Source organism: Bison bison, unplaced genomic scaffold (assembly GCF_000754665.1).
Source record: "Bison bison bison isolate TAMUID 2011002044 unplaced genomic scaffold, Bison_UMD1.0 scf7180017864221, whole genome shotgun sequence".
NCBI classification, from domain to species: Eukaryota; Metazoa; Chordata; class Mammalia; order Artiodactyla; family Bovidae; genus Bison; species Bison bison.
The window spans coordinates 779,821-806,140 of record NW_011494793.1 but is presented as its reverse complement, the minus strand read 5'-3'; the positions used below and the strand labels follow the sequence as shown (position 1 = coordinate 806,140).

Genomic DNA, 26,320 nt, shown 5'->3' with positions numbered 1-26,320 from the left:
AGTGATAGCCATCATCCTTTTTCCCAAGCAGCAAACAGGCTTAGAGAAGGGGAAGCCCAATGACCTGCAAATGGCACAGTGAGGATTAAACCTAAGTCTACCTAATCTCTACAGACTTCACCCACCGCCTCCATCTCCCCCTGGTGACTAAGGGCTACCGTGAGCTTCATTCTCCTAGAACCTCCATGTGTCTCTAAGTTCACACACTCCCGTTGTGCCCTGAGGCCAAAAGAGCAAGAAGGAACCAGACAAGCCTTCAGGATTCTTTCACAACAAATTTATTTGCCGATCCTTCACGCTGAGCCTTGATAGACATACAAGAGGAGGAATTTGGGGGCCCTACAGCCTCAGGACCCACCAAGCTCCCGGGCATCACCAGACCAAGGCACTTTCCCAATAATTGGGCAAAACCTGGGACCCCAACAACCCAAGGCCTATGTGACACAGCCACAGGCTGATGCCCTGAGAATGCCCTGAGCACCCACATGCAAAGAACAGTCCCAAGCTGGCCAGTTCTGGGCCCAAATCCCACCTGAGACTGGCCATGCCCAACCCACCTACCCCTGTCAAATACCCTGGTGACCTAGGCTGAGGTGAGGGTGGCCAGGAGGGGCGCTCAGCTCCCATCCCCCTTGCTCACCCTGAATCAAGTTCCCAGCCCATCCAGTAGCAGCACAAGGTTTGGCACATAGTAGGCAAGTGTTTGTTGAATGACTGAGCGAGTGGCAATGAAGGATGCCAGCACTGAGGGAGGTCTCATGGAGCTTCTGGAGTCCGACAGTGAGGGCTTGAAGCCCCTGGATTAGAGCCAGATCTTGGCACCCCCGCCCGGCCAGCTGCATTTCTTTGGTTTAGGGGGCAACCTGAAGCCAAGGATCAGAACAAGCCTCCCCCACCCCTCCAGGCTCCCCAGTCTGGCCTAGACACATCTACTGACGGCCTCCTTTGTTCCAGGTAACTTGTGGGGCTCTCCAAGCCACAAACACAAAAGATCTAAACTGCAAAACTGTTTTTTAAGCATGATGAACACCCATCAAGGCCTCACCTCCTGACTGCGTTGTGCTTCTGAGCTTACAAAGCTGGTTTGTCAGATCCAGCCTCACAGCAGCCCTTGTATACAGAATGGGGTGAGGGGCCGTTATACTGATGGGCATGCAGGGCTCAGAGCAGGTGGCAGCTTGCCCAGGGATGCCCAGGAGAAGTTGATAGGAAGAGACGTGGAGATCACAGCAGCTACCTTACAGCAGACAGTAAACATCCATCAGATGGATGAGCGTCAACATGGCTTGACATTCTTTCGGAGTCAAGGTGTCATTTTAGAGAGGGAGTAACAAGACCAAGAACATAACTGCCAAGGTTTCTGGTTGGAGCGATTGCTGGGATTCTGTGGACTGCTCCCCCAAAGCTGTAACTCTATGGGGACCTGGCAGAAGAAGAAAGAGACCCCCCATTCCTACAAATGCCCTTCACCCCCCATATCTCATTTAACCCCCCACATCAGCCCTGGAGGGCGGGCTGATGGCCCCAGTTTGCAGACAGGGAAGCAGAGGCCTGGAGAGGGGAGAACGGAGCCCAGGTCCTGGGTCTGGGTCCTCTCCCTGGTGCCCTGAAGACCCCCTGGGCTGCCCCCTAATCTGCCTTCTTGGTCTTCTTCTTCCTGGAGCCCTCACTCAGCTCCTCCTTGGACTTGGTGGGCAGGGGTGAGTGTGGGGAGCCGGGCCCGCTGCCACCCTGGGATCCACCATGGTTGTTATGGTGATGGTCGCCCCCCGAGGCCGACCCAAACAGCACAGGGCAGATGTAGGCTTCCAGGACATCAAAAGGGGAACTGTGGGAGTGGGTGGCCGTCAGGAACACCTGAGGTGGGATGACAGAGGTACAGGAGACAGCGAGAGAGCCAGCGGGAGGATGAGGCAGAAGCAGATTGGGGCGAGGGGAGGGGAGATAGAGAGAGAAGGTCAAAAGGTCAAGGGCAGAGGGAGCCTAGACTCAGATTTCTGGTGGCATGCACCCCCAAGAAGGTGATCAACTATCCTGCCATTTCCAGGATGCAAAGATTTTGGTGCTTAAAATCCCAGCCACACCGAATCAGTTGGTTGCCTTTTCCCCAGGAATATCCCCACCCACCACACGTACACCTGGGATCAGAGAGGAGCTATGCTTGGTCTGGGGTCACTCACTCCCTTCCTCTGTTCAGTGTGGTCCCCTCCTAGGGAGCCAGCAATGAAGTTCCCCAGCTCCACGGGGCAGGGAAGGGTGTGTGGCCCTGAAAGACCTTTCCTGAGTAGGAAGTGACTGCAACTCGCACCATTCCTGGTCCAGCCCACTCTCCATGCCCAAGGCACAGGCCCCCATACTCCAAACAGACTCCATACTCTCCTGCTCCCATCTTGGCCTTATGGGACCCTCTGCCAGGGAGACCTTGTTCTGCTCACTCTCACCCCCACCTGCTGGACCCTGATCTCATACCCTGCTCTCAGGCATGAACCTGCTGACAAGCTCCTCCCCCCAACACCTCGACCTTAGGGCTGTCCTTTCCCCAGACCCCCCAAGGCTATCAGCCTAAGTTTTCCATCCTCAGCCCAGGAAGCATGGGTCAGCTTTAGCCAGGACAGGAGGACTTACCTTACACGATACCATGAACATGGTGAAGATGAAGATGAGGCTGGCTTTGGACACCGGGAGCCAGCGGGTCTGCTGGAGGGTGAAGAGGATGGCTCCATACAGGCTGGCCTTGGTGGGGCTGCACGAGGTGGCTCTGGTTATCCGGGGGGTCTACATGGCTCAGGGCTTTGTTCCTCTGGCCCAGAGCCCCTTCTCCACCCGCCCCTGCTGTGCCCAGCTCCCACCCCAGCTTCTCCGGGGTGCACGGTGGGAAGATGCCTATGTGACACGGACGAGACAGTGCCCCCCTGGGCAGTAAAGAGGTAACTTGGTGCAAAGAAAGCTCTCTCCTCTGGCCTGCTCCTGAGAGGTACCCACTAAGTTCTGCCTGATCAGAATGTCTTTGTTCACCTGGGGACTCTGGGTCACACCAGATGACAATGATGTGATTTAGGGTGGGGTCTAGGGCCACATGGTATCAGCTGAACCTCTGGAGGGACTGGAGACTGAGGTTGGCCATCCAGGGTGTCAGTTAGGCCCATGTGACCAAGCTCCAGGAAAACCCCTGAACACCAGGGCTTGAGGGAACACTACTGGTTGGCAATCTTAAATACACACAGTCACACATGGATACTGGGAGCAACAGGTACTATCCACACAGCTCCTCGGAGAGGGGACAATTGGAAGCTTGCACCTGGTCTCTCCTTGGATTCTATCCATCGTGCCTTTTGCCTTTGCCAGTTTTAATGTTCCCTTTTACTCTAATAAACTACAACCCTAAGTATAACAGCTTGGCCAAGCTCTATGCCTCTTCCTAGCAAATCGTTGCACCTGAGAGTGGTCTTGGGGACTCCTGAACAATGCACTCCCCTGGAATGTGGGATTATAACACACAATTTTTATTGATTTTCCTTTTCTTCTTTGAAGAATAGGCTTCCAATATTTTGACTTGCCCATGAGCTGAGTGCGTGAACACACCTCTCATGAGGATAAAATGAGATCATGCCATGTTTTGCAACATACGACATGGGAGGTAGTTTAACCTGGCATATGTTGTTGATGTTCAGTTGCTAAATTGTGTCTGACTCTTTGCAATCCCATGGACTGCTGCAGCATGCCAGGCTCCTCTGTGCTTCACTATCTCCCGGAGTTTGCTCAAACTCATGTCCATTGAGTCAGTGATGTCATCCAACATCTCGTCCTCTGTCATCCCCTTCTCCTCCTGCCTTCAATCTTTCCCAGCATCAGGGGCTTTCCAATGAGTCAGCTCTTCACATCAGGTGGCCAAAGTATGGAGCTTCAGCTTCAGCATCAGTCCTTCCAGTGAATATTCAGGGTTGATTTCCTTTCTGATTTAGGACTGGTTTGATCTCCCTGAAGTCCAAGGGATTCTCAAGAGTGTTCTCCAGCACCACAGTTCAAAAGCATCATTGGCACACGGGTGAGTCTTTTAATGTTGTCATATTTTAATGGCAACAACTTTATGGAAGAAAATTTAACTAGCCTGATCCTTTCAGGTCTTTTAAAAATGTATTAGACTTAATGCCTCATGGGGTCCTTGGTTGAGTCCTGTATATGACCATCTGGTCTTACCCTTTGTTCTCCACCTAACCCCAGCCACACTCCCCACCACACCCTCACTTCCCACCCAAAATCTGTATCCTGGCCCTGAAGAACCGGGCAGAATCTTTTCTGACTTGATAGTTGGCAGAAGCACTGGCCTCTCTCCAGAGTCTCCTTCTTTGCCAGAAAACTCCTACTCAATCTTCAAAACCCATTACATGGGAGAAGAAGGAGTGTCTTATCTCCCTGAAGCTCTGCCTACCCTCTGAGTAGTATCAAGGCTCTGCCTCTGAGGTCCCCCAGCCATGGCCTCTGGAAGCTTCTGGAAGGAGAATTAAGGAACCAAGGCTCCTAAGTTACCAGAGTATCCAACCCAGGGTCAGGCCCAGGGGGTGGGGGAGATGGGATACTCACAAGGACATGTGCAGAATCTCGTTGGTCTCTGGCTTCCAGACCCCTCGGAGCAGCTGCTCAAGGTTGGACATGAGGGTGACACCAGAGCCTATGGGACAGGGTACTTCTGAACAAGCCTGCCACCCCCAGCTTCCCATTCTTCTTGGCTGAATTCCCAAGCAAGAAGTTTCTGGAGTCTTCTCCAGAGGTATATGGAGCCTAAAGTGTTGCAGGTGGGGAAACTGAGGCCAAGAAGGGACAGTCTTCCCAAGGATCACAAGGCATATTCAGAGCAAAACCAGCATGAAGTAAGAGGGGGTGGGGTGGTCATATCCCACCTGCAAGATATGTCTTGATCAAATCTGGACTGTCTGCCCTGATGTTTTCAATCCAGGACCTTGAACTGTGCAAGAGGCACCCCAGCCTCTCCCGCCTTGGGTTCTGAGCTTTCAACCTTTCTTGAGCCACTTGCCCTCTGGAAGGCATGTTATACCCCTGGGGACCTTTCTCTTTAGTATAGGCTTCCTAGAGAGACAATAAGGAGACCCATATCAAGATTTTTGGTTGAATTTCTAGAAGAATCTTCCCATTTACTCCAAATGTATTGGCTAAAGAGGCTTAGACACTCACTGAAGGAGTGGTTGTGCCAACTGGGGTGCCCAATATGTACCACTGGCCCAGAAGTTTGCTTCTGGGGTGTCTTTGCCCCAAAGAGACATTTGGCAATATTTGTAGACATTTTTTACTTCACCACTGGGGAGGGAGCTGCTACTGGCAACTAGCGGGTTGAAGCCAGAGATGCTGCACAACATCCTGTAACACACAGGGCAGCCCCCACCAGAGCGTGATCCAGCCCTAAGCGTCAAAGGTGCCTCAGGACACTGGCTCGCTGGAGGGTACTCCCAGGCATTTGGGAGTACCCACTTTGGTTGTCAGGAAACAGGAACACAGAGCTTAGTGGTATTCAGCACCTGCTCAAGCCTTCTCTCCCTGCCTTCTCGTCACTCCCTGGTTCACCTCTGCAACTAACACTGTTGAATTGTCTGTTTCTCCTTTAACGTCTCTCGGTTTTTGCTTTATGTATTTTGGTGCTCTGTTTTTAGGTGATAATTGTTTAAAATGGTTATATCATCCTAGTGGACTGACCCACCATTATAAACTGTCCCTATGTAATTTTAGTAACTTTTTGTTTTGGTCGTAATGTCTATCTCGGTCTGCCTCTTAGCATAGATGGAGGAGGGGGAAAAGGGGGGCTTCAAAATAGTTACGAATGTGAATGTTGCATTCAGAGGACATGGCCTCAAACCCCATCTGTGCCCCCACAGCCTCATGACCTTGGGGAAGTCATTTCATTCCCCTCGTCAGTAGAAAGGGGTGATGCTAACTTTCTGCTAAAGAAGGTCAAGTAAGAGGCACAATGAGCTCAACTCAAAACTTACCCTGGTTTAGGGATCTTAACCTAGAGTCTAGGAACCCAGAGAGGAAACAGAATTACATATTCATTTTCACATCCTTTACTGAAACACAGCCTTTCCTTTTATCATGAAGGGAGGCAATTACTTCGGCAGGATTTGCAAGTCTATGACTGTCATCAACAGAACTAATGGATTTTTTTCTTTTCACATTATCATTGTTGTAGATGATTTCAAATACCATTTGTGCTCAACACTGCTCCAAGAGCATGAGACTTATTAGAAGTCAGTGGAAAGTCTGCTATTTAATCAATAGTAAATATGCATAAAGGGCTTCCCACGTGGCTCAGTGGTAAAGAATCCACCAGCCAATGCAGGAGACACAAGTTTGATCCCTAGATTGGGAGGATCCCCTGGAGAATGAAATGGCAACCCACTCCAGTATTCTTGCCTGGGGAATCCCATGGACAGAGGAGCCTGGTGGGTTATGGTCCATGGGATCAAAAAAGGGTCAGACACGACTGAGTGACTAAACAACAAACAGCAACAACAAATAGGCATAAAACTACTAAAGCCTATTTTAAAACACTTTATAACTACTTTAAAAGATTAGGTTTCCTTTATTCTCCTATATATTTTATGTTATGCACTTAAGAAAACATAAAAAGGTCTGTAGGCTTTACTGGGCTGGCAAAAGGGCCATAGTCCACAAAACTTAACAGGGGTATGATTTCCTCTCTGTGAGGCACTTGACAATGTCTGGAGACATTTCTGGTTGTTGCACTGATGGTAGGTGCTACAGGCATCGAGTGGGTGGAGGCCAGGGATGTGCTCAATACCCTACAATGCACAGGACGGCCTCCACACACAGAAGGGTCCAGCCCCACGTGTGAGTAGGGCGCAGCTGAGAAAGCTTTCTCCAGAAGCATTAGCTATCAATGTTTCATTGTCCTACTTACTTAAAAAAAAAAATCTCTTCTGAATTTGTTACAATACTGCTTCTACTGTTTAAGTTCTGATTTTTGGTCCCAAGGCATGTGGGGTCTTAGCTCTCACATGGGATTGGATAAGATGGCTGAGAGAAGGGGTTCTCAGTGGGGTGGCTTCCCTTTGCTCTGGTCATGGTCCTGTTTACCTTTGACCCACCCGGTGGCGATCATGACGAACCACCCGTGGTGGTAGTGGTGATGGGCGTGATGGATGCCCACGGCGATCTTGCGAACTCTCACCACCTCCTTCATAGCCACAAAGATGAGTTTCACTGGCAGGAAGCAGACACACTTGTAGAAGAGGTCCAGGGGGCAGAAGAAAATCAAGTACCTTTGGGGAGAGAATGCCAAGCATCAGGGGGGAGCTAGACCCTAGGGGCCCCTGGAGACGAGGTTGTGTCCAGACTCAGGACAGCTGGGCGGAGAGGGTGGTGAGTCAGGGCTAACTGTGAAGGTTTGGCTGGCAGGTCCTAGTTCCTCCCACCTCCCGGGTGGTGGGATCGCCCTGCCCGCCTGCTCTGCTCTCCCACATCCCGCCGGACCCGTGACGCTCACCAGACTGCTGAGGCCAGCAGGATGCTGGAGTTGTTGCTGAAGTAGTCGATCACGGGCTCCCCAAGGAGCAGATCAGCCAGGATGTAACTCCCAAAGCAATGCAGCATGGCACACAGCCAGGATGCCATGGGGTGGTGCCGGGACAGCTCAACTGCTCCTGAGGGGTACGGGGGTGTCCCCACCATCACCAGGGCGCTGAGGGCATGCTTCACCATCATGCCCTCTGACCAGCCCATCCTAATTCAGCCACCTTCTCAGAGTGTCCGCCCAAAGCCTTGCAGTTCGTCCATTTACAGAGGAAGAACCAAGGCTCAGAGAGACTGTACATGTATCTGAGATCACACAGAGAGAAGGCAGAACCAGGTTGGGGCTCTTTCCTCTGAGCTCAGAGAGGATGATAATTAAAACAAATCATATTTAGCAGGTCTTCCCTGATAGCTCAGTTGGTAAAGAACCCACCTACAATGCGGGTTTGATCCCTGGGTTGGGAAGATCCCCTGGAGAAGGGAAAGGCTACCCCCTCCAGTATTCTGGCCTGGAGAACTCCATAGACTGTAAAGTCCATAGGGTTGCAAAGAGTCGGACACGACTGAGTGACCTTCACTTTCACTTTCATATTTAGCAAGCATTCCTGGGTCCGAGGTGGTGATGGTGGTGGTTTACTCATTAAGTTGTGTTCGGCTCTTGTGATCCCACAAACTGTGGCCCATCAGGCTCCTCTGTCCACGGGATTTTTCCAGTCAAGAATACTGGAGTGGGCTGCCATTTTCTTCAACAAGGGATGTTTCTAACCCAGGGATCAAACCCAGGTCTCCTGCATCACAGGCAGATTCTTTACCACTGAGCTTTCAGGGAAGCCCTCTCAGACACTGGGTTTTAGAATTTATAGGAAGGACTCATTAAATCCTCATTGATGACTGCAGCCAAGTGATCACTGTTATTATCCTGCCCAAGGAGACCGAAACTTGTTTTGTTTCGCTTGGCCATGCCTCTCAGCTCATGAGATCTTAGTTCCCTGACCAGGGATTGAACCCGTGCCCCCTACAGTGGAAGCGTGGAGTCTTAACCACTGGACCACCAGGGAATTATGAGGAGACTAAAGCTTGAAGAGGGCAACACGCAGCTGAGAACATCTGATGCAGCCTTGGGAGGATGCCAAGATTCCTGTAAGCCTACGCCTGTACATTTGGTCTTTCCTTATTTAAAAGAAAAAATAAGTGGGTGTGGTAAAATATACATAAAATGTGTCACTTTAACCATTTTAAAGGTATGGTTCAATAGCGTTAAGCACATCTATGTTATTGCACAACCACCCCCATCATTCATATTGATAGCTTTTTCACCTCGCAAAACTGAAACTCTGGCCTATCAAACATTAACTCTCCATTCCCCCCTTCATTCCAGCCCCTGACGCCCACCACTCTTCTTTCCATCTCTGTGAATTTGACTATTCTAGAGACCTCAAGTGAGTGGAATCATACAGCATTTTTGTGACTGGATCCTTTCATTTTGCATAAAATCCTCAAGGGTCATCCACATCATAGGATGTGTCAGAGTTTTCTTCCTTTTTAAGAATGAGTAATATTTCCTCGACTGCGTCTACCACATTCTGCATATCCATTCATCTGTCAGTGGACATTTGGGTTGCTTACATCCTTTAGCTATTATGAATATGACAGCTAAGAACAAGAGCATATGAATATATGTGAGTTCCTGCTTTCAATTCTTTGGGGTATAATTCCAGATGTGGATTTGCCAGATCAAAGGTTAATTCCATTTTTAACTTTTTGAGAAACTTTCCCACTGTTTTCCATAGCAACCACCCCATTTTACATTCCCACCAGCAATGCACAAGGGTTCCAACTTCTCCACCTCCTGGGTCACACTTACTGTTTTGTTTTTTAGGAATAGCTATCTTGATGGGTGGGAGGTGGTATCTCATTGTGGTTTTGATTTGCATTTCCCTAATGTCTGGTGATACTGAGTTCTTTTTTCAAATGCTTATTGGTCTTTTTTTTTTTTTCTCTGCACCACCATTGTTTTAAATATTTTAACTTATTTATTTGGCTGTACTGCGTCTTAGTTGCAGCGTGTGGCTCTAGCTCCCTTACCAGGGATTGAATCCAGACCCCTTGCATTGGGAGCATGGAGTCTTAGCAACTGGACCACCAGGGAAGGTCCTTATTGATCATTACAGTATCTTCTTTGCAGAAATGTCTATTCAAGTCCTTTGTGCATTTTTGAAAACACTGGGCTGTCCCTCTGTTGTTGAGTTGTGCTCTTATGGAGAAGGTTTACTTGCTTTGACTGGCCCCAGATAGGAAGGTACAGAAGAAATTTGAAAGGAGAATCTGAAGTCCTGCTTCCAAGTCTTGTCTTATTGGGAGAGTGCCATCAGGGCAGAGGGAAGTCACCAGATACTGGTACCAAGATGGACAGTGCAGACAGGCCCATGTGTGTGGAAGGGTGCAGAAAGAGCAATGAGCAAAGCTGGATAAGGGAGTCCTTGACTATAGAATTATACCGACAGAGTGGGGAGGGAGAGAGAGCAACCCTATTAGTAGCATAGAAGGGACAAAGACACAAAGCAAAACGGGCCAAGCACAAATGCCACTTCCTCCAGGAAGGCTTCCTGGCTCTACGGAGCCAGTCACTCCTGAGGACTTCCACTCCCCTGTGGACTCCACGCTATTGGTACTTTATGCAATTTTTTCACATCGAATAAGAGAAAGTAGCTTAGTGGTTGCTTAGGGATGGAGGGGACGGGAGGTGGGAAGGTAAGAACTCAAGGATCCGGGTTTCTTTGAGAGGTGACGGTTGCACAATGCTGTGAATATGCTCAAAACCAGTGAATGGGATGGTTTAAATGGGTAGTACAAGAATTATACCTCCATAAAGCTGTTAAAAAAAATAAAAGGCCAGCAAAGAAAAGATGCAATATATTTCACAGTTTCTGCGACTGAAGATCATTGCTTTGTTATTGGTCACTCAGTCACCTCCAGTTCTTTTTGTGATCCCATGGACTGTAAGCCCACCAGGCTCCTCTGTCCGTGGGATTTCCCAGGCAAGAATACTGGAGTGGGTTGCCATTTCCTTCTCCGAGGGATCTTCCTGACTTAGGGATCAAACCCGTGTCTCCTGCATTGGCTGGTGGATTCTTTACCACTGAGCCACTAGGGAAGCCCACAGCTGAAGATACATACACACACAAATGATACTAATTGAGTCTTCTTATTCAACCCAAGAAAGAAAATGTGAAACAATGGACTTACTTAGCAAATAGAAACAGGGACCCCATCCTTAAGGAAGATGGCTCAGTGTGTTAGTTTCCACCTTGACTATACATCAGGATTACCTGGGGACTTTACAAACACCTGATCCCTCTGCCCCAGCCAAGTGTCTTGGTTGGTGGTTCTGGGGTGTGGGTGGGCTTGTGGATTTTTTAACGCTCTTGAGTGATTCTTCTGTGCAACATAGTCGAGCACACAGAGATAGGGGAATGAGCTGGTCCATGTCCTGACATCCTGCAGCCCTGATAACCCAAAACCTTCCATCCATGGCTGAGAAGTTGGGCTCCCAAGAGCAATGGTTTTCAAACTGTGTTCCTGGGAACCGTGAGGGTTTGCAGGAGCAAAAGAGAAATCAGGTGGGTATGCTGGAGTTAAAATGGAGCACAATTTCATTTACTGCTTCATCTCAGACTCTGGCATAAGATTTTGTTTGAAAAGGAGAATCTGGTATTCACATAGTCATGCATACAAATGTTCATAGCAGTTTTTATTTGTAAACAATTAAGTGGCTTTAATGGGTGAATGGATAAACAAACCCTGGTATATCTGTACCATGGAATACTATTCAATAATGAAACAGGAATGAACCAGGGATGCAAAAACTATCTGAACAGATCTCAAGAGTATAATGCTCAGTGAAAACTGCCAATCTCAGGTTATGTACTGAATGATTCCATTTATATAACATTCTCCATGGGATAAAACCATAGTGATGAGTGGCAGAGAGCAGATCAGTGGTTACCAGAGGTTAGGCTTCTAAAGAAGATCTAGTTATAGGGGGTTTCCCTGATAGCTCAGTTGGTAAAGAATCTGCCTACAGTGCAGGAGACCCTGGTTTGATTCCTGGGTCAGGAAGATCTGCTGAAGAAGGGATAGGCTACCCACTGCAGTATTCTTGGTCTTCCCTTGTGGCTCAGCTGATAAAGAATCTACCCACAATGCGGCAGACCTGGGTTCGATTCCTGGGTAGGGAAGACCCCTTGGAGAAGGGAAAGGCTACCCAATCCAGTATTCTAGCCTTGAGACACAACTGAGCGACTTTCACTTTCTTTTCACAAGGGAGTTTCCCTGGGGTGTCAGAACCATTCTATATCCTGACTGTGGTGGTGGTTAGTCAAATCTACACATGTAAGAAAAATTTCAAAGGACTATATTTTTTTAAAGTGCAAGGAAAAACAGCTGAGTAAAGTCTATAGTAGGTGTTAATGGTATAATACTGGTGTCAATCTCCAGTGTTTTTATTTTTTAATATGTATTTGGTTGTGTCTGATCATAGTTGTGTACACAGGATCTTTCATTGTGGTTAGCCAGTGGGGTTAGCTGTGGGGCACAACCTTAATTGCCCTGTGGCATGTAGGACCTAGTTCCCTGACCCGGGATTGAACCTGCATGCTCTGCATAAGAAGACAGATTCTTAACCACTGGACCATCAGGGAAGTCCCAATTTTCAGGTTTTTTTTTTTTTTTTTTTTTAATAATGAGCTATCATCAGGTAAGATGTTGTCATTGGATGAAGCTGGGAAAGCTGGAAACTCTTTGCTTCATTTTTGCAACTTCTGGAAATTCCCTGGTGGTACAGCAGTTAGGGGGGCTTCCCAGGTGGTGCTAGTGGTAAAGAACCCGCCTACTGGTACAGGAGACCTGGGTTTGAGCCTTGGGTCGGGGAGATCCCCTGGAGGAGGGCACAGCAACCCACTCCAGTATTCTTGCCTGGAGAATCCCATGGTCAGAGGAGCCTGGTGGGCTATGGTCTGTAGGGTCGTAAAGAGTCAGACACAGCTGAAGCGACTCAGCACAGCACAGCATAGAGGTTGGACTTGGTTGGTGCTTTCACTGTGGAGAGTTCAATCCCTGGTAGGGGAACTAAGATCCTGCAAGCTGTGTGGCATAGGCACAATAAATAATAAATTACTTATGAGTCTTGAACATTTTCAAGATAAAAGCTATTTTAAGATCCCAAATTAAAATGAAGGTGTGTGTGTGGGGGGTCTAGTTCTTTAAAAACATGTTTACAAAACCACTAGAGGTACAAGACTGATGTCTGTTAGTCAAACTGTACACTTTGTACTACCCACTGAAAGTCTCGCAAATCTTTTGAAATAGTTCAGGTCTATCTTTATACTGTTATTGTCATAATCTTCCAGTTACCACCCCCCCAGCTTGGAACTCAGGTGTCTTCTGGTGTGACAGCTTAGTTCATCATCTTGATTCCTTCCCTCCCCCACTAGCTTCATCTTCCAGAGAATGAATTTAGAATGAAGTTGTAAGACACAGTTACTTAGCTCTCATAGCCAGAGGTGGTACCAATGACTGTCTTTATTATTTATTTTGTAAATTTTATTTTTAAATTTATCAAAGTATAGTTGATTTATAAGGTGGTGTTAATTTCTGCTGTACAGCAAAGTGATTCAGTTATGTATACACATACAGTCCTTTTCATATCCATTCCCATTATGGTTTGTCATAGGATACTGAATAGAGTTGCCTGTGCTATATGGTAGGACCTTGTTGTTTATCCATCGTGTGTGTATATATACACATTCATCCGCCTATGGTTTGCATCTGTTTATCCCAAATTCCCATTCCTTCCCTCCCCCACCACCCCAGCAACCACAAGTCTGTTCTCTATGGGTGTCTTTTTCTGTTTTGTAGCTAAGTTTATTTGTGTCATATTTTAGATTCCATGTATAAGTGATATCATATGGTATTTGTTTTTTTCATTCTGACTTACTTCACTTAGTATGATAATCTCTAGGTCCATCAACATTGCTGAAAATGGCATGATTTCATTCTTTTTTATGGCTGAGTAGTATTCCCCCAGTAGCTCTCTTTAAATGGTTTACTTAAATCCAATGAAAACTCCACTCAATGTGGATGTGAGATAACAAGGTTACAATATATGATCTGTTAATCAGGAGACTAATCAAAAGATATAGTCAGTCCAGCTCTGGGGATTTTGAAGGGAAAGTTTCTCTTTATATCTAGAGATTGGATGACTTTTGTCTCTAAATTGTCAAATCTAGGACTTCCCTGGTGGTCCAGTGGTTAAGAATCTGTCTTCCAGTACAGGGGATGAGGGTTCAATCCCCAGTCAGGGAACTAAGATCCCACATGCCTTGAAGCAACTAAGCCTGTGTGTTGCGACTTCTGAGCCTGCGGGTCACAACTAGAGAGAAGCCCATGTGCTGCCACTAGAGAGGCCTGCATGCTACAACAAAGACCAGTGCAGCCCAAGAAATAAAAATAAATAAAAAATTTAAAATTGTCAAATCTGAAGGCTTGACCTCTTTAGGCCATGTACTAAATGTGAAGCTTTTGATATAAATAACTATATACTGTTGATACACTCAACAAGTTGCATGCATGCATGCTAAGTTACTCAGTCATGTCCAACTTTGTGTAACTCTATGGACTGTAGCCCACCAGGCTCCTCTGTCCATAGAATTCTCCAGGCAAGAATACTGGAATGGGTTGCCATGCCCTCCTCCAGGGATTCTTCCCAACCCAGGGATTGAACTCATATCTCTTATATCTCCTGCATTGGCAGGCAGGTTCTTTACCACTAGCGCCACCTGGGAGGCACCCCCATCAAGTTGACTTGATCTTAATCCTTCGGTGAGTACAAGGACCTTATCCATCTTAACTGCTGCGGAACCCTCCATCCCAGCCTCCTCCCTTCCTCCATGCTGGGCACTGTCCTGATACATGGTAGCTAATAATAATTGTTACATTCTAGCAAATGTGGACTGAACACTCTTAAGCATTGCAGTTATGTTGGGCACTTTTAGTTACATTATAACAACAACCTCCCCTGCTCTCTTTACTTACTGAGTTCCTTGTTTTAATTGAGTTACTATTGTATCCTGGGCTGCTAAGTCCCTTCAGTCCTGTCCAACTCTGTAAAACCCCATAGGGGGCAGCCCACCAGGCTCCCCTGTCCCTACTACTGTATCCTAGGCAACTACATACCTTCTTAGCATCCTCAAGGCTTCAGCCTCACACCCCAGGCTTCCACCCCAAGTAACATAGGGATTGATATCCCTACCTACAGTGAGTTACAGGAGGGACCAGTACTCCCTTCTCCCCTCAAGTTCATGTCCATCAGAACCTCAGAAAGTGACCTCATTTGAAATAGGGTCTTTGCAGATGTGATTAAGGTAAGGGTCTCAAGATGAGATCATACTGGAGCATCTGGGTTTGTCCTGAATCCAATGAGTGTTCTTGTAAAAGGCAGAAAAGGAGATGTAGACACAGATAAGAAGGTGTTAGGAGTTAAACTCACAAAAAGATATGTTTAAGTCCTAACCCCTGGTATCTGTGAATGGGGCCTTATTTGGAAATACGGTCTTTGCAGATGTAATTAATTTAAGATGAAATCATTATGTGGGCCTTAATACAGTGTCTGGTGTTCCTGATAAGAGGAGATGGATCACAGAGGAGAAGGCTGTATAAACAAGGAGGCAGAGACTGCAGTGATGGAGCTGTAAGTCATGGAACTTCAAGGACGCTAGCCACCTCCGGAAGCTTTTCCTAAGCTTCCTTCCTAGAACCATCAGAGAGGATGACCCTGCTGACACCCTGATTTTGGATTTCCAGCTTCCAGAATCGTGAGACAATATATTTCTGTTGTAAGCCACCCAGTCTGTGGTACTTCATTATGGCAGCCAAAGGAAATTTATACAAAAAGCCAGATGAGGGGGATTCCCTGATGTCTAGTGGTTAAAACTCCATGCTTCCAATGCATGGGGTGCAGGTTTGATCCTTGGTCAGGAAACCAAGATCCTACATGCCACATGACCAAAAACTAAATAAAATAAGAATAATAAAATAATTAAAAAAAAAGCCATATGAGGTCAGAGGCAAAGATTGGAGTGATTTGTGTATAAGCCAAAGAATGCCAAGGATGGCTGGAAGACACCAGAAACCAGGAGAGAAGCATGAATGGTTCCTCTCCTGAGTGTCTAGAAGGACCCAGACACCTTGACTTTGGACTCTAGCCTTCAGAACATGGAAAGAATAAATGTCTGTTGTTTCAAGCCCTCTGGTTTGTGGTCATTCATTATGGCAGCCCTAGGAGACTAACATAGCACCGGACAGAAGAGGCAACAGATCTTGAGTGGCTTTCTCAAGATCACCCAGGCTTCAGTGAGGATTTATGAGTTCTGACCATGTGCCAGGCTCTTGCTGGGCACCAGAGAAGCAGCTATAGCAAGACCTGGTTCAGGGGTTACCTTTGTGGGGTCCGTAGTCTGGTAGGGAGGCAAAATGGTTAAATAATTCCACAAATGGAGGTTAAAACTCATAAAGGAGAGGCACATGGTGCTTTGAAGGGTTTAATTCAGCAACTGTCTTAACTGAGGAGGTCAGACTTAGCAGCAGCAGCAGCAGCAGCAGCAGCAGCTTAACCTGAGATCTGAACAATGAGCAAGGATTTCCTAGAGGATGAGGGGTGGAAGAGAGAAGATGATCCAGGCAAAGAGAGTGCATGGGAGAAGGTCAGAAGGGGAGAGAGGGAAGCTAAGAGCTAAGGGACACTCGGCACAAGATACAGTGTTCAGGGAACTTCCCTGGGGGTCCAGTGGGTAAGACTTCTCCTTCCAATGCAGGGGGTGGGGGTTCGATCCCTGGTCAGGATCTAAGATCCCACATGCCTCTCAGCCAAAAAACCAAAGCATAAAAAACAGAAGCAATATTGTCACAAGTTCAATAAAGACTTAAAAATTGGTCCACATCAAAAACATTTTAGAAACAAAGAAATACACACACCCACACACACAAAACCTGAACAATACACTGTCAGCATCCAAGCCTCTTTCCGGGTCCTGTGTCCAGTGTTCTAAGCTCATGTTGGGGAAAGAAACACGGAATTCACTCTACTCTATAGAAGGAGCTGCCTTCTTTTCAGATCAGTGAACCTCAGAGAGAAGGTTGGGGAGGGGAATATCGGCCCCTCCTACAGAGGAAAAAAGCCCATTTCCCTTGCAGGTACACAGTTGGGAGGATCAATAGGCAGAACCAGCTGAGAGGCAATTTGGAAACACTGAGGAAACGAGTCACCTGTGAGTCACTTGGCCCCAGCAATTCCATTCCTCACTATTTGCCCAAGAGAGAAACTCATGCACGTGAACAAAGAGACATGGGGGTGGGGACGCATTTCGCTGCCACACTGTGGCAGCAGGAGAAAAGCAGAGTCTACTGATTCTTGGTAAGGGGTGAGCCACACAAAGGGCATCCCAGGCGGTGCTAGTGGTAAAGAATCCACCTGCCAATGCAGGAGGCACAAGAGACGTGGGCTTGATTCCTGGGTCAGGAAGATCCCCCTCTCCCCAGAGTAGGAAATGGCAACCCACTCCAGTACTCTTGCCTGGCAGATCCCAAGGACAGAGGAGCCTGGTGGGCTACAGTCCATGGGGCAGCAAAGAGTCACACACGACTGAGTGAGTGAACACAGAGTCATACAAAATGGAGTACCACAGAGTAGTTATTTTTAAGTGAACAAGGAGCTTCCCTGGTGGTCCAGTTGTTAAGAATTCACTGCCAATGCAGGGGCAAGGGTTCGATCCCCGGTCTGAGAAGCTTCCACATGCCACAGGGGAACTAGGCCTGTGTGCCACAGCTACGGAGCCTGCACACCTCGAGCCTGGGTCCTGCAACAAGAGAAGCCCCCACAGTGAGAAACCCAACACCTCAATGAAGGGTAGCCTCCCTGCTCACTGCAACTAGAGAAAGCTCACCTGCAGCAACAGAGTCAGTGCAGCCAAAAATAGACAAATAAATAAACCTTAAGAACAAAAATGAACCAGTTAGGGAACTCTCTGGTGGTCCAGTGGTTAGGACTCCAATCCCAAGCTGGGAAACTAAGATCCTGCAAGCCGTGTGACGTGGCCAAAACAAACACCAGCAACACACTAGATCCAGATCTGAGCTCCTCAGTCTCAGCGTTGCTGACATGTGAGGTTGGATCACTCTCTGCTGTGGTGGGGCCCCTCCACAGGATGTAGGATGGCCCGGGATGCTCCTTGTAGGATGTCAAGGAGCATCCCGGGCCTTGTCTTGTTGGATGCTAATAGCCCACCCCCAGTCTGAAGAAGAAGATGGCAACACACTCCAGTATCCCTGCCTGGGAAATCCCATGGACAGAGGAGCCTAGCGGGCTATAATCTATAGGGTCGCAAAGAGTCAAGACACTTCTAGTGTGGTGGGCATAAACCACCACCTCACCCTGGTTGTGACAACCAAAAATGTTTCCAGATATTGCCAAACATCCCCAGAGGACAGATCTTCTGGCTGAGAACCCCTACTCCAGATGCATCAATACTGATAAATCCCATAAGGCTGCTGCTGAATAAAAAAGTTAGGTTGCAAAATGATATGTTTATGTACATTCTATGTATAATATATATGTAAAACAACACAAACTGCTCCATGCAGTTCATAGACATATATATATCGGTGAAGGTATGCACACAGGCATGGGAATAATATAGGCTGATTTTAGGGCAGTGATCATATCTAGAAGACTCCTGAGAGTCCCTTGGACAGCAAGATCAAACCACTGAATCCTAAAGGAAATCAACCCTGAATATTCATTGGAAGGACTGATGCTGTGCTGAAGCTCCAATCCTTTGGCCACCTGATGCGAACAGTTGACTCACTGGAAAAGACCCTGATGCTGGAAAAGACAGAAGGCAAGAGGAGAAGCGGGTGACAGAGGATGAGATGGTTGGATAGCATCACTGACTGAATGGACAAGAATTTGAGCAAATTCCAGGAGATGGTGAAGGACAGGGAAGCCTGGCTTGCTGCAATCCATGGGGTCACAAAGAGTCAGACACGACTTGGCGACTGAACAACAACAACATAGCTAGAGAGGGAAAGAGGGAAAGAGGGAAAGGGAGGGGACTGGCTTTGTCACTATTTCTTTAAAAAAAAAGAAAGATCTGAAGCAAATTTATGTTTACATCTGGTAAGTGTGTAGCGAACACAGAGGTATCTGTGTCATGCATATTCTGTATGTTTGAAATATTTCATCACTGCCTGCCCCTCCCCAATAGTTGTAAACGGGGATTGATGCTCTCCTGCCTTATCACACCAAGCCCCCTGGGGGGCCCCCACTACCTGCCCCCTCCCCAATGGTTGTGAACTGGGATTGGTGCTCTCCTGCCTTATCACACCAAGCCCCCTGGGGGGCCCCCACTACCTGCCCCCTCCCCAGTGGTTGTGAACGGGGACCCAGGAACAGGAGGTCTCACAGCCTAGGGTGGGGCAGCACACGGTTTTATGCACAACAACCCACCAATAGGTTCTAGAAGACTCTTAAAAGGTCATGTTCACAGAAGCACTATTCACAATTGTCAAAAGGTGAAAGCCACTCAAATGTCCATCAGCAGATGAACGAACAAACTAAATGTGGTCCATCCACATAACGGAGTACTATTCAGCCCTGAAAAGAAATGAAGCACTGACAGGTGCTACAACAGGGGTGAATCCTGAAAACACGCCACGTGAAAGAAGCCAGGCACGGCACGACGCACATTGTGACCTTGCTGACGTGGAATATCCAGGAAAGGAAAAGCCATGGAGACAGAACGCAGGGACTGAGGAGGGGGTGGGGAGCGACTGCTAACGGGGACCGGAGTTTCCTTTTCAAGTGATGAAGGTGGTTCTTGAACTTATACATTCCATATGCGTGCATGCTCTGTCGCTTCAGTCGTGTCCAACTCTTTGTAACCCCATGGACTGTAGCCCGCCAGACTCCTTGTCCATGGCATTCTCCAGACAAGAATACTAGAGTGGATTGTCATTCCCTTCTCCTGGGGATTTTCCCAACCCAGGTATCGAACTCAAGTCTCCTGCACTGCAGGTGGATTCTTTACCGCCGAGCCACCGGGGAAGGCCCACATTCCATACAGATGGGCTCATATAATATGGCCCTTTGCATCTGGCTTCTTTCACTGAGCTCAGTATTTTCAAGGGGAATATTCATTTCCACTGCTGTACTATATGCCATCATAGGAACAGATCACAAGTTATTTATCCATTTTCTGGCATATACTAATACATACTATAATCAGAAACCTGCCTCATAAAAGTCGTTTCAGATTAAATCAGCAACGCACTTCCCTTTCTTTTTACACCCTCATTGACTAACCACATGTTCTTGAACAAACCATCTTTTTTTTTCCTCCATCTCTTTCCTTCTGTCAGGTGGGAACCCTAATCCCTTCTTTGCCTAACTCCTATCAGGGGTTGGAATCAAATTTTCCCTCCTCCATCTCACCCTGAAGTCAGAAGCCTAAAGTATATCCTCTCTGCATCTACTAAGCTCCTCCATTATGAAGCCCAGTGCCCTCTTCTCTCCTCCGGGCATCTATTTAAAACGCTGCCAGCTGAGAGTTAATCCTTGGGAGCAGCTGGTGGGTCCTATAGGGGCTGGGTCAGGTGAGGCCCCCATGTTTTGCAGAAATGGATACCTCTGCAACTAAAAATAACCCCCAGAGGTTGAATTCTTTCCAGGATCTTTCCTTTGCCTGCTGGGACGATAAGGTGGAGTGGGGGTGTGGGGAGCTTGGGTTTTGCAGGAACTCCGTAGGCTCCTCACTATGGGGGAAGCCTGGTAGAAAAGCCACACGTCTGGGGTTTGGCTCTGTGGCTCACTCTGCAGTGGCTTTGGGCAGATGACCACCACCCCCTCTCACCTCCAGCCTGTTTCCTCTTTTGTCAAAGGGAGAATGAGAGCATTCCCTTCACTGAGTTATCCTGATGATTCAATGCTGTTTATTACCATAATTATGCTTTTTTAAAAAAATTAAAGGGCATTCCCTTGGCAGTCCAGTGGTTAGGATCCTGTGCTTTCACTACCAAGGGCCTAGATCAGGGAACTAAGATCTTACGAGCCACGTAGTGTGGCCAAAAAAATAATAAATAAAATTGAACTGTAGGATCTTGATTTACAATATCATGTTAATTTCAGATATATAGCAAAGTGATTCAGCTATACATATATAAATACATACTTTTTCAGATTCTTTTCCATTATAGATTATTATTGGATATTGAATATAGTTCCCTGTGCTATACAGCAAAGCTTTGTTGTTTATCCATTTTATATATAGCAATATGTATCTGTGGCTTCCCTGGTGACTCAGTAGTAAAGAATCTGCCTGCCAATGCAGGAGATGCAAGAGACATGGGTTCGATCCCTGGGTGGGGAAGATCACCTAGAGAAGGAAATGGCAACCCATTCCAGTATTCTTGCCTAAGAAATCTCATGGACAGAGGAGCATGGAGGCTTACAGTCTACAGGGTCGCCAAAGAGTCAGACGTGACTTAGCGACTAAACCACCACAACCATGTGTATCCTTGTTCCCATACCCCCATTTTATACTTCTCCTTTCTGCTTGGGCAATCACAATTTTGTTTTCTATGTCTGTGAGCTTTTTATCTTTATCACTACTCTCCCAGCAACACTGGAAAGACAGGACGAGTCTCCCCATCACCACATGAGAAGACTGAGGCTGGCAGGGACAGTCTGCCCTAAGGATCCACAGCAAGGCAGTGGTGGAGAAACTGTCCCCCTGGCTCTTTCCCTTTGCCATGCTTCATTCTGATTTCTTTTGCTGGGTCTTAGAGCAGTGCCAGGAAGCAGAAGAATGTGGGTTTCAATTTCAGGTTTGCCACAAAAGCACTCCCCTCTCAAGGGTGAGCTCTGGTGGCTCACTCCCCATCTGGGCCTTGATTTAGTCATCTGTAGAATGGGGATGCTGTCTAGAGCAACCAACTGTCGCTGTTTGCTTGGGCTGAGAGGTTTCTGGGGCTTTGGATGTCTGTCTAGGGCAAACCTGGGTGAGGTGGTCACCTAGGGCTATTACTCATTTCAAAGGGCTATTATTCATTTCATCTGTGAAAGATGAAAAGAAATGAAGCTTAGTGCTTAGCAATTATGTGAGGGTTATTTCTGGAACTGAGCTGAAATGGAAAGTACCTGTGGGTGGAGATTTTAGTGGATGGACTGATAATAAAAATCAGATCTGCCTAAGGAAGAAGCACTGATGCTGACCCTATTTCTGATCTGTGATGGGCTCCACACATTCCCTCTCTGGGGGTTAGTGTCCTGTCTGTGGATGGCTGGGGAGTGCTAGAAGATTCCCCGGTGTACTTTTTTTTTGCTGTACCAGGTCTTAGTTGCAGCATGCAGGATCTAGTTCCTGGACCAGGGACTGCATCCAGGCCACCTGCATTGGTAGCAAGGAGTCTTAACCACTGGATCACCAAGGGAGTCCCCACAGGGCACTCTTGGCGCTGCTGCCTTTCTGTGCTGTTTACTGTGAGGTCCGAACATGGGAGGTGTGCTCAGTTTCTCTAAGACAAGTCTCCCTCCCCCAAGCCTTTGTGCTCAGCTTTCTTCCTCACTGTGGTTCTGCTGAGCTCCCCAAGTAATTTTTAAATGCTCAAACTCCAACGAAGATGTCCTTCAATAGGTGAATAATTAAACCTTGGAACGGTCATGCCATGGAGTATTATTCAGCACTAAAAAGAAATGGGCTATCAAACCACAGAAAGACACAGAGGAGCTTTAAATGCATATTGCTCAGTGGAAGAAGCCAGCCTGAAAAGGCTACATAGTGTACAACTGCGACACTGTGACATTCTGAGAAAGGCAGAAGTATAGAGACAGTAAAAAGATCAGAGGCTGTCAGGGATTTGGGGAGAAGAGGCAGGAGAGATGAATAGGCAGAGCTTGTGGGATTTTTAGGTTAGTGAGGCATTTCTGTGCAATACTACAATGATGGATGTTGTTGTTGTTTTAGTTACAGAAAGTATTGTTTGACTCTTGCCAGGCTTCTCTGTCCATGGGATTTTCCAGGCAAGAATACTGGAATGGGTGGCTATTTCCTTCTCAGGGGATCTTCCTGACCCAGGCATCGAACCCACTTCTCCTGCATTGGCAGGCAGATTCTTTACCACTGAGCCAGCAGGGAGGCCCCATAATGATGCATACATGTCACTATATAAAAAATCCATAAAATGTACGACACAAAGGAACCCGTATGTCAACTATAGACCAGTAGATAATGATGTTGATAATGCAATACAATAATGCTAATAGGACAATAATGATGTTGACAATAGTGTTTGTTCATCGACTATAACAAACGCTCCCCTCTGGTGCAGAACCTTAATGGTAGGAGTGGCTGTATGTGGAGGAGGTAGTCAGCCTATATGGAAAACTACTTTCATTTTTTTGCTCTGATCTAAAACTGCTCTAAAAAAAATTGTCTATGAATTAAAAAAAAAAAAAGAATGAAGATATTCAAACAGCCAACATATAAACATAGGAAGCTGCAAATCACATTTCTAGCTTCCCTTGAAAAATTAGTTCTGCTAGTTCCAGCCCCAATCAGGTGGTGACGCACGTGGCTGGATCTCACCTGGGGACTGTCCTGACCTGGCTGTCTTACTGCTTTCTATATGTGACCTGACAGGCCCTTGGAAGCACGAGAGTTTAAGACTCAGTCTAGATTTATGATTCTTAACTGGAGGTAGCTGTGCCCCCCTGAAGGGACACTGGCAATGTCTAGGGACATTTTTGGTTGTCACAATTGGGATGTGCTGCTGGCTTCCAGTGGGTCAGGCTAGGGATGCTGTGAAACATCCTGAAACTCACAGGATGGCCCCCACCACAGAGGATGATCTGGCTCTAACTGTCACTAGTGTTGAGGTTGGGAAACACTGGTGCAGAAAGCTGGATCTCATCTGGGGAACTTATAATATTGATGCTGGTACCATCCCCTGAAATTCTGATTTTCATGATGAAGGGGTACTCCCTGGACAACAAGAATCTTCAAAGCTCTCCAGGTGACTCTAATGTGTAGTCATACTTGAGAACCACTAGTCTGGAAGGCTCTTTGCATGGATCAGGTCTTAAAGTAGCCATTGATTGTCATTCATTCATCCACTCATTCCTTCAATCATGCAGCCAGCATCCACAGCTTCTTCTTCTCTTCTTGCATAGAGCTAGGGGTCTTAGAGGTGAGTCAGATTTGGCCCTCTCTGCCCTATTGAGGAGCTCCAGCTTCTTTTAGTCCATCATTTCTCAAATGTTAGTATGCTTGCAGGGATCCTGTTCAAATGCAGAGTCTGTCTCAGTAGGTCTGAGTGGGGAGTCAGGCATTCTGCATTTCTTAACTCAGGGGTCACAGATGCTGTTCACCTGAGGACCACACGCTGTGCTTCATCCTCATTCAGGATTCTCATGAAAGCCTGACCCAGAAAATGCCTGCAGCCCAGGAAACACATTGCCCCATGCCTTACAAATCATTCTACTACCTCTCACAAGTGCCTTAGACCTGACTACTGACCAAGTTCTCTACAGATCTTCACAAGAGCCAGGTAAGGGAATCCAGATTATTGTACCAATGAGCCCATTTCACAGATGAATAAACTGATGCTCATGTAAGCAAAACAACCTGCCTGGTGTTTACTCACTGCTAAAGACAGAACTGACTTCTAGTTTGAAGATTATTCCTTAAGCCAGATTGGCTCTCAGGTTCACAAAATTCCTAGGGGCCCATGCATTCTCTAGCTGGCCCTGCAAACAGCACACAGACTCTGAGAAGAAACCTTTACAGAGGCTTAGCAGGAACACCAAACTTGGGGGCTCAACAGCTAAGCCCAATGCCTCCCTTTTCTAAGGGTAGGCGAGTCCTCCGGAACAATTGTAGTCATTCTTGGGTTCCAGCTATGGGACCACAGGTTCATTGCATATGTAAATTAGCTTAGCCTCTATTTCCTCAGCATCCCTAGGGGAGAAGAGCTTGAAACAGGAGCGTGCCAGGTCACTATCCCAGACTTTCTGACTCAATTGGCCTGGAGAATCCCAGGGACAGAGGAGCCTAGTGGGCTGCCGTCTATAGGGTTGCAGAGTCAGACACGACTGAAGCGACTTAGCAGCAGCAGCAGAGATGAGATAGGGGAAGAAGGGCCCCGGGGAGCCTCTAAGGCACCCTCTCAACCTTCAAGAACCTTCAGGCTCCAGCACTTCAAGTCCAGAAGTTTTACTCTATGACTCCAGCAGGAATGTCTCAACCCCTACTGCATGCTCCCAGCCAGCCCAGAGACCGATTTCCTTCCAGACACTTGTGTCCTACATCACTACCGGGCTCCTGCCCTCCACAATTTTAGATTCCCCAATGTGTGCTAGGCTCTGTACTTGCCCAAGAGACCTGGTATGAGCCACCAGCAATTCATCTGCAGACAGGAAGTACAGCCCTGTGTTCAGGCTAAGACAACACAAAGCTTATTTTGCTTTGCAAAGTAACTGCTTTCCAAAAGCCCTTATAAAGAAATAGGCTCTGGCATGTGGACGAGCTAAAATAAAACAGAACAGAAACACTCTGCAGGCAGAGTATGATCCTATTTGCATAAGACTGCGCATTTACATCCATAACTACAGGGGTATAAAAGCAGAGAAGTGAGGTCTGGAAGGCGGCCACAACATCGACTGTAATTATCTCTTTTTTCCTTTAGGCTTTTCAATTTGATTTTTCTCTTTAATGTACACTAGCATCTATCTTTTGGAGAAGGCAATGGCATCCCACTCCAGTACTCTTGCCTGGAGAATCCCATGGACGGAGAGCCTGGTAGGCTGCAGTCCATGGGGTCACTAAGAGTCCCACACGACTGAGCGACTTCCCTTTCACTTTTCACTTTCATGCACTGGAGAAGGAAATGGCAACCCACTCCAGTGTTCTTGCCTGGAGAATCCCAGGGACGGGGGAGCCTGGTGGGCCGCCGTCTCTGGGGTCGCACAGAGTCGGACACGACTGAAGCGACTTAGCAGCAGCTGCTATCTTTATCATCTTAAAAAAAAAAAGAAAAGAAAAGAAAAGCTATTTCTGAGAGGATACAGGAGTAATTTACATCTAAGTGGGAGAACAGATCACAAAGTTTCAGGTGATTGGTCTTTTTTCTAAAGCTAAAATTCTATTATCCCTTTAGTTTGCTGTTGTGCTAGAGTTATTAAAACAGGAGGAGATGAATAAGAAACACTCCCTAAGCCTTGTATAAAAATAGGCTGCATTCTAAGGAGGCCATTTACGGTTACTGGAAAAAAAAAAAAAATCCAAGACTCTGGGTCTTCCCCCAGAGATTCTCCAAAAGGGTCTGGAGCTGGTGGGAGGAGGCTGACCCCAAATTACCCTGCCCTAGGGCCGGTCCTGCTCAGGAAGTGGAAAGGATCCTGGCCAGAGCTGGAAGAATTCCCGCTGGGCTCCAGCACAGCCTCGGCCCAGGCAAAGGGAGAAGAGGTTGCCCCAGAGCCACAGCAGGGAAGCGACATCGGTGTCACTTTCTCTGAACCTGATCACAGCCCCCAGCACTGCCGGCCCTTATATAGACACTCAGCTGCGGCTTTGGCTCCCGGCGCCAAGGGCAAGGAGAGAGGTCAGGGCTGCAGGCAGCCAGGACTTGTGACCTGGCCAGCAGAGCCGACCCCTGCCTGCGCCCTCACCAC

The 26,320-nt window shown here is 47.3% G+C and overlaps 1 protein-coding gene across 1 annotated transcript in view; it reads right to left on the bottom strand.

Annotated features, from left to right (window-relative positions):
• Positions 1–255: 255 nt before the first annotated feature.
• TMEM38A (transmembrane protein 38A) overlaps positions 256–26,320 on the bottom strand; it is a 26,709-nt gene continuing 644 nt past the window's right edge. The window contains exons 2-6 of the mRNA XM_010845606.1: positions 7,517–7,673; positions 7,108–7,292; positions 4,582–4,669; positions 2,626–2,743; positions 256–1,857 (exon numbers count right to left, since the gene is read on the bottom strand). Of these exons, the coding sequence (XP_010843908.1) occupies positions 1,630–1,857; positions 2,626–2,743; positions 4,582–4,669; positions 7,108–7,292; positions 7,517–7,673 (776 nt within the window). The 3' untranslated portion in view covers positions 256–1,629. The remainder of the gene's footprint in view (positions 1,858–2,625; positions 2,744–4,581; positions 4,670–7,107; positions 7,293–7,516; positions 7,674–26,320) is intronic.